The sequence below is a fragment of the Limulus polyphemus genome, unplaced genomic scaffold (assembly GCF_000517525.1).
Source record: "Limulus polyphemus unplaced genomic scaffold, Limulus_polyphemus-2.1.2 Scaffold438, whole genome shotgun sequence".
Taxonomy (NCBI): domain Eukaryota; kingdom Metazoa; phylum Arthropoda; class Merostomata; order Xiphosura; family Limulidae; genus Limulus; species Limulus polyphemus.
Window position 1 is genome coordinate 424,160 of NW_013666048.1, and position 9,421 is coordinate 433,580.

The 9,421-nt window shown below is 31.9% G+C and overlaps 1 protein-coding gene across 4 annotated transcripts in view; it reads left to right on the forward strand.

Moving 5' to 3' along the window:
- LOC106458275 (neurexin-1-like) overlaps positions 1-9,421 on the forward strand; it is a 165,949-nt gene that overhangs the window by 146,345 nt on the left and 10,183 nt on the right. For all 4 annotated transcript variants that reach the window (XM_022384430.1, XM_022384432.1, XM_022384431.1 and 1 more), the window contains 3 exons: positions 270-448; positions 1,157-1,328; positions 7,455-7,702. In XM_022384430.1, the coding sequence (XP_022240138.1) occupies positions 270-448; positions 1,157-1,328; positions 7,455-7,702 (599 nt within the window). The remainder of the gene's footprint in view (positions 1-269; positions 449-1,156; positions 1,329-7,454; positions 7,703-9,421) is intronic.

The window sequence follows — 9,421 nt, forward strand, 5'->3', positions numbered from 1 at the left end:
GAAAATAATAATAAAGAGAAACACCCACTATATTGAAAATAATAATAAAGAGAAACACCCACTATATTGAAAATAATAATAAAAATTCTTATGAGAACCAGCAATATGAAAAAAAAAAGTTCTTTCTGGAATAAAGCCGCATCAAAAACAACTTTGTCTACCGAAATATGAATATATATATATATATTCAAGAAGGACAAAGTATTGGCTCAGCCAGTTGTTTTACGTGGGACTCCAACTCTGTTATATTTCTGTTGTTTTTGTTTTAGAGAGTATCGCCTATGAGTTCGGCAGCGGTTCTGGAATCATCACTTTCAACCATCCCCTTGACCGACGACCCGACACTAAAACCGACCTCCTGGCACTGGGTTTCGTCACTGTCAGTGATAATGCTATTTTAGTTCGAATTTACAGCGGAAGCAGCAACGATTACTTACAACTTGAAATAGTAAGCCTTTCACTTTCCAGTTTTTACTGCACTTTTAAAAAGTTCATCTTGTCTAGCTTATTTATTTTCTTCTGATGAAGCTTTCACAATGAAAAGTGATAAAAGTAAATGTGTAGGATAACCTTTCCTGTAACGGTTTTCTTGTCTTCTTTTATAATATGTAATACAGTTACTTTTTTCTTTAGATAAAGCTTTTGTTGCATAGAAATAAATCTAAGTTACCTAAATTTAGGAACTGGTCTTAAAGTTTTTTTTATTATTGAAATATATTCTCCCCAAAGATAAGGTATGTCTTGTAAAGTCAGCTAAGAAAACAATTCTGAGAATACGCTGGTGATCCAAGTTATTTACTAGTATAGTTTTTATGGCAAATTAATCTGCTATATGAAAAAGGAATACGCAGAAATATCAAACTTCCTTGCTGTTTACAAGCATAATTGTTAGAAAATGATGCTAGGGGGAATGAAATATATTTTCCTGAAAGGTAAAGTGTATCTTGTAAAATTAGCTAAGGAAAAAAAATGTGAGAGTGCGCTGATGTTCCAAGTTATTTACTAGTATAGATTTTTCATGACTAATAAATTGGTTATATCAAATAGGAATACTCAAAACTATCGAATTTCCTGGCAGTTTGATCGTTTAATTGGTATAAAATGTGTATTTTTTCAATGACATTATTTTATATTAATATTTCGTAACCCTTAATAGCTAGAGGGAAATATTTTTGCCGTGTATAATCTTGGCACCGATGATCACCCGATCGGAGAGCTGAGTACGAGAGTAGACAATGGGCAATACCATGTGGTTCGGTTTACTCGCTCTGGACCAAACTCTACAATTCAGCTTGACGACCACAACGTTGTTACGAAGTACCCAAACGGTGGGTTATTTTATTTTGATACCTGAATGTTTATAAAAACGTTATGTCAATAAACAACTACTGAAAGTACATTAACACTTTCACTTGTGAAAGTGTTATGATGTTGTTTTATGTCATGTACAATAAGTATATGAATTATGGTGATTATTATAAAATTATTAGGTTCACAATTTTCCTTTGAACAATAAAAAACAGGAAAAATAGGATAAAGTTCACTATCCCCTTGTAACAATATTCCCAACCAAATCATAGATTCACTGTAACATATTCACAGATAAGTCACGTTGCTTTCAGTCACTATGTTTTATACTCTTGTTAGACTTTAATTATTTTCATCACTATTCGTTACCTGAAAAGTTTGTTCAATGAATAGTCTGTTGTGAAACTGTTAGAAAAAGATATAACTTCGATAGTTGACACTGAGGAACACTTTAGACTCTTTTTTTGATAATTTTAGAAGAAATATTAAAGTCATCACGTGAGAGTTCAGTATGAGACATTTGAGAACAACCTTATGACACTTTAAGGGTGAAACATTTGAGAAACACCTCGCGATAATTTAGAGGGGAGGGAGAGAGACCTGAAAATGCTAGTTTAGTGGAGGAACATTTAAGAAACACTACATGAAAGACAAAAAATAAATTCCTGTGAAAGTTCAGCCTACTCCTTAATTTTCATGTCACTCGTAGTGCCCATCATTCTTGTTTTATTAACTCTAGACTTACCAGTAAGTTCTCCATTAGGCTGTCTAAACACATTTTCCTAAACTATTTACGTAGTAAATGCATTAGTAGATTGGCCAACAACAATTTAAAAGTATAATGAAAATTTTATGTAGAGAACATATTACATGTTTTGTATGCCAAGTTTGACCCCGCTAGCTTGTGATAAGAAAATAACCATAATCACAAGGATTCTCCAGTTAGATGAGTGGTACCACATATTAGCAATGAACTGAACAATTATTTAAAAACTTGTACCAGGAGAGTTGGTAAAATCTTCAATAAAATCTAGAATTAATAATTATTATTCTTAATTATGAGTGACAGGCAAGCCACAAAAAGCCTTTATGGCCACTCTGCCTTAGGTCATTAGTTTGGTATCCTCGCCGTTATCTATGTTTTCGGCTCTTAACCCAAGAACGCATGACAAGGTTGGGCCTGCTTAGCGAATTAATAAGCACAGAAGCAGAACTGTCACATGTAAGCTTCATGTACCGTGTCTATCACATTTGGCCAATGCAATTATTATTATTTTAAAAATTAATGCTACTTAATAATCTAGTTAATACTATAAATAACTAAAGTAAATGTTGATTTAATTAAATTTAATATTGTAAATTACACAAATACACATAAACTTTCCTCTTATTTAGTATGTGGAAAGCACTGGCTAGGTGTCCATAGAACAGTAACATTTCCTGTGTGTATACTGACCTCTCGTGAAACTGAACAAGTTCTACTCGTATTTTTTTTTCCACCAGCTTAATTAATTAAGTGAGTCTGCCGAACCAATAGACTTAAAAAGAAGATTATGAAGGGATCAAACGACAGGTGACCAGTTCTTAAAAGCGGAAGAATAATTTAAGAAAAGTAGGCCTAGGTTTTGAGGAAAGCCAAAGATAAAAACTATAGTTTTAAATCTCTATTGCGTGATAAATGTTTAGACTCGTGTTGAAGTATATAAGGTCAGGATAAAGAAAGCTATAGAAATCCTATAGTAATTATGTTAATTGTGATATAAACTGAGTCATCGACCATTCCGTGGTAAATGATTGACCAAGCATAACATCCTGTGGAGTGGAATAAAATTATAAATGTGAAAGGTGAAATGCATAGGCTCGTGTTGGAGTACATACGCTTATGATAAAGAAATTTATTTATTCTGTATTTAGTATGTGAATTACACGATTTACGCTGAGTCAACGACCACTCCGTAGAAAACAGTTGACTCAGCATAACTAATGTTAGTGTTGAATAAAATGATAACTTTGAAAGGTTGAATGCTTAGGTTTGTATTTGATTATAAGAGGCTAGGATAAAGAAAGCTATGCATAATCCATAGCTATTATGTTAATTTTTGAAAACATTTTTCATAATATAATTATTGAAAATTGTAGATAAGCGGTAAAATTGTCTTGCTATAGATTTAAGTTAAAAATAAATTGTGCTTACCATAAGATAAAATAAAAATTCGTGTGTAATTTGTTGAAAAAACCTCTGCTCCAAAGTGTATGTTAGTGTTTCAGCTGTGTTTATAAAATCTTCCAACTTACAACATATTCTAGTAAACTTAATGAGTTGTAATAAATAGTTTGTTTGTTTTATAACAAAGCCACAGTAGGCTCTCTCCTGTCTCCACCGCGGGAAATCGAACCCCGGATTTTAGATTTGTAAGTTCGTAAACTTACCACTGTCCCACCGGGGGACTAGTAATAGATGTACGTTATATAACATTTCAGTTGAGATGTTTGTGTCAGGGAGTGAAACATTTATAACTGTAAAATTAATTATTATATTTTATTGTAAACCTTGAAGGAAAATGTTTGATTAATACAATAATGTTCAGATCATTTTTATTTGTTAAACGTTTTATCAAGTACTAGAAAGATATCTTGGGTAGCATGCTTAGCTATGTCAAAAAAGTTTATGACTTTGGCGCTGCTATGTTGTCGATATATCTGCATTTTTTGTTAATTTGTAAAGCTTTACAGTAATCTTTCTTGAGAAGTTGTGTGACGTATGAATATTCAAGTTAAAAAAGAAATACATCGCGTCTGTTTAAAGATGTACGAGCTGAGTCGTGCGAATATGTTAAGTAAAAATATTTTAGCTTGTATGAATTCGTTCAGTGTAAAAGAATGATAATTTTAATGATGATTATTATCAAAAAGTATTAAATATTACCTATTTAAATTATTAATTTACTGGCGCTGTAAAAATATATTTTAATTGCAGGCTCACGTTTTTTAATGATTTCGTGTAGGTATAGGATGATATAAAGATTGCCGAAATCAAATGTTTCGATAGATTTAGCTTTGAAATATTTTTAACGTTTGTTTAGAATCCATGGAATTTTTGATAATTATGTATGGAATAATACTTGCTCTTTTTTTCATAATGTTACAATAATACCTGCTCTTTTTTTCATAATGTTACAATAATACCTGCTCTTTTTTTCATAATGTTACAATAATACCTGCTCTTTTTCCATAATGTTACAATAATACCTGCTCTTTTTTTCATAATGTTACAATAATACCTGCTCTTTTTTTCATAATGTTACAATAATACCTGCTCTTTTTTCATAATGCTACAATATTTCTTCAAATGTTCTTTTATCTACTTAAAACTTTTATCTATTAAAAATTGGTAAACGTTTTACAGTGGCTTTTTTTGGCCCCAGCTATGAATCTGTATGTATAGGGTGGCTTGTGGAGTTTAAAAATCCAGGATAACTTGGGTATTACATTATTACTAATATGTGTATCCACTGCAAATTCTCTTTAAAATTTATTATATTTTGCACAATGTCATTCGTATTGTTTTTAACACAAGTATTGCTTGAAAGTGGTAATGTATGAAAATTGTAATCGAGTTACTTGTTTGTTTGTTTGAACTTAAGCACAAAGCTACACAATGGGCTATCTGTGCTCTGCCCATCACGGGTATCGAAACCCGGATTCTAGTATTGTAAGTCCGCAGACATACCGCTGTGCCACTGGGGGGCTCGAGTTACTTACAAAGTGTAATAATAAGAGTTTTTGAAAATAACAACAAAATTACTGGCAGCTTTGTCTGCTGGTGTCATGACATATTTTTCATGTAAAGACTTTAAAGATTCTTTGTTAACTTTTCAATGAAATATTTGTATTAAAGTATTAGACGTAATTTTATTTCAAAAAGCATTCTGTTTTTGGTTACTTCTTCTACCCGTTCCATTTGTTGTAAGAACTGCTTGGGGTTATTTTTAATGTTTACTGCAGTTTCATACTAGTTGTTTAAATGATTGCATCAAAACGTTTCCAGTTAATTTTCGGATATTCGAGGAATTTAGGTCTTTTACTCATCAAAGCTTTTAAATCTTCATTTTCAATAATGTTAAGATTTCCAGTAATGGGACGTTGAATGGATGTGTAAATGTAAGGAGCATTAAGGCAAACACAATCTAATCTATAATGTTGTTCAGTTCGTTATTAAAAACCTGTTACAATTAAAACTATGTCTGCGATGGTTTTATGGAAGATGTAACTTACTGTTGGTAATTTAGTGGTACATATTGGAGGTAGTAATTTCTGTGACGTATAATAGTTTCTATATTAGTAGGTTCTATGCTTTTATCAAGAAACGGAACAATTTACTTTTGTTCGGTGTTACGAGTTTACTTGAAAAAACTGATGACAAGTAGCTTGTTATAGGTAATGTAAGTTGACTATTAACAACTGTGGAGTTTCAATTCAAATTGGTATAAATTAAATATTTCGACTCCAAGGCTCCGCAATGCAACATAAAAGAACGGACTTTGTAAAAGACATCTGGTTTCTAAATTATAATCGTACAGAAATCACGCGAGACTTTAAAAGAGACTTTCAGTAGATCTGTTTACACACTGCAAAACATTTACTGTTTTATTAATTCATCAAATATAACAGGATATTTTTAACAAAGAATGTTATACACTAATTAGAATGCATAGAAACTGGTAGAGAGGCCCTTTTATGAACGTATCAATGAACACCACATTCAAGACAGAAATAAAGTAGATGTGGAAAAACGTGCATGGTTGAGTACTACATTTTGAATTATAGTATTATAATGTTTAAGATTCTCACGAGATCCGACGATTTTTTAGATAGGAAAATTAAGAATCCACTTCTTATACAAAAATTTAAACCAATAACAACAAATATAACGGATGGTCACTTTATTAAATATAACTAAGTTTCTTATAAGTAATAACTTAAAATTACCTACTTAGTTTGCCTAAATTTGTTGAACCTTCTCGTTTAAGCTTTCCTTTTACTATGTAAGATATTATTTCTTTGTTCCACCGTAATGTATATATAAAAGAGAAATCAGTAAAGAACAAATATAATGGATGGCCCCTCTCTTTAATTTTACTAAACTTATTTTAGATAATAACTTAAACTTTAATTATTAATTTTATTTACATTCCCCATATATGATTTCCTTTTGTTATGTAAGATATTAAGGTATTAAACCTTTACTACGCTGACGAGGCATGATTAGAATTAAATATATTTGCCGGAGGACGTTAGTACTAGTTTTGTTATATCTTTTAACACTACATTCTTTAGCCAGTCCCGTGCGGATTTTCAATAGTATTGTAACAGGAAAAAGTATAAAGTTACTGAATGTGGCACTATTATGTGAACCAGATCACTAGAAAACTGTGTAAAAAGAAGTCAGAGTTAATTGTGTGTGTTAAAATATTTCACTTAACGTTTCATTGTAAAGATTCGAACCAAATCCTTTTGCAATATTTACATTTCATAGAAAGCCGACCGTGGCTAAAATCTTTCAACGGCTAAACATGTAAAGGTATTGTGCTTTTTTTTTTTTTTGGATGAAAACAAAAGTAATAACAAAGGCCTGCGAATTTAAACTTCATAAAAGTTGTTTTGGTTATAATAACGGATAATCCATAATTCAGCTACGCAGATTTCGAAAATAATCTTCATTTTTTCTATTACGAAAAGATTTTTTACAAATCGGAAGAAGAAAAAACTTACTTAGTTCAAATTATTATTTCGTTTACCACAATGAACAGTTTTTATTATTATGTTAACAAAAATACAACAAACCGAAGAAAAGGGAAGAACGTTGATGTCAAGCGAATATGCATCCTCATTCATCCAGATTTTTTGTGTGAAATATACGTCTTTTAGTCTCAAAACTTCGTGTTGTGGTCTTTCTTTCATGTATTGCATTATGACGTTTTGTGAAAAACCTATACGTGATGGAGAAAACCATCACAGGCCTGTGTAATCAATAAAACGTACAAATGACAAGGTTATCAAATTGTTCTTTATTTATAAATAATACTGCTTTAAAACCAAATATTCCCTTAAGCAATAAAGTACAAAATTAGCTTGATTCTTTTCAGGAAAACAATTAGCAATTTTTAACAGTCATTCGAAAATTGAAATCGGAGCTAAGAAGAACATGGGAAGTGGGCGGCTTGAAAAGCCTTTCCATGGCATAATCACCGGACTGGTGTTTAATGGAGACAGGCTACTAGACATGGCTTCTGAAGGTGACCCTAGAGTCACTGTGGAGGGTGACGTTGAACTACTTGTTTCCATTCCGTACGACCTTGGTCAAGTGAGGCCTTCGGATTCACAGATGCATCAGGTAAGGAAATATTATCGATAGAAACCGAACTAGTTTACCTAGTAGCTCTTGTTGTAGTGAGTTTATCTACCCAGTAATACTTAGTTTAATAAGTTAGTTTACCTAGTAGCTCTTGTTGTAGTGAGTTTATCTACCCAGTAATACTTAGTTTAGTAAGTTAGTTTACCTAGTAGCTCTTGTTGTAATGAGTTTATCTACCCAGTAATACTTAGTTTCGTAAGTTAGTTTACCTAGTAACTCTTGTTGTGAGCTAGTCTACCCAGTAATACTTGGTTTAGTAAGTTAGTTTGCCTAGTAACTCTTGTAGTGAGCTAATCCACCCAGTAATACTTGGTTTAGTAAGCTAGTTTACCTAGTAACTCTTATAGTGAGCTAATCCACCCAGTAATACTTAGTTTAGTAAGTTAGTTTACCTAGTAACTCTTGTTGTGAGCTAGTCCACCCAGTAGTGCTTGGTTTAGTAAGTTAGTTTACCTAGTAACTCTTGTAGTGAGCTAGTCCACCCAGTAGTGCTTGGTTTAGTAAGTTATTTTACCTAGTAACTCTTATAGTGAGCTAATCCACCCAGTAATACTTGGTTTAGTAAGTTAATTTACCTAGTAATTCTTGTAGTGAGCTAGTCCACCCAGTAGTGCTTGATTTAGTAAGATAGTTTACCTAGTAACTCTTATAGTGAGCTAATCCATCCACTAATATTTGGTTTATTAAGCTAGTTTACCTTGTAACTCTTGTAGTTCGCATGCGTATTTTAGACCTAAATAAGTCAAGAAAGCCATAGCAATCGTATTTATTGTAATGTTAATTTGTTTTTAGAAAATTACATGCGGATTAAGTGTTGTTTGTGTGAAATACTTTGCAAATAAAAAAAATGAAGCTGAAATCGAAACCAGTCCTCACATGATGACAAGGACATTGTGCCATCGTGTACCATACTCGTTGCATTCAAAGGTTTGCTAAGCAAAAAACAGGTAAGGTGATTCTGAATGGAAAAAATAATATGCAATTGGGACCCATCTGACAAAGACCTTTCTAACGATATGAAATTTGTAGCGTTTGATCGAGAAATTTGCGAGAAAAGTTCTGGACAAACAAACTGACAAACGCAAGCGTATTATTTATATAAATTTACACTTCTGTTTTCTCAGAATTTTAATGTAGCTATCATACCACCACCCCCCTCTCTCTCTCTTTTGGAAGTGGTTTAATTATAAATAATTCGATTTTATGAGTATTATAAATATCTATTCAATAGCTCATCAGGACTTTACAGTGCTATACAGTGTTTCCTTCTATAACAATATACATGTGATGACTGAGTCAAAAGTTCTGGGAACGTCTGTAAATATCATAGCAAATGTTTGAATTTCTTGTTCTTCTTTCTTCTGCTTCTTTTTTATTACATTATAACTCAAGAACCCAAACAATGATGTCAACCAATTTCACTGAGGTGACACAGTTTCAAACGGAGTATCCGCTTTTGTAAGTATTATTAATAACTAGTAATTGGAAAATCATAATTCTAGTGTAAACGATGTTATCATTACCCCTTGAAGTTAACTTTCTTACAGAAATTTGGTGTTCCTTTAAAAAACTTAAGTACAGGGTGAAACAGGAATTACCAGCCAATAATAAGTAAATCTCATTGTGTTGGAACCTCATTGTGTTTAGAAGGTTATAAGTACAACCTTCCTATATCTATTGAAACACTGCATTAGAAAA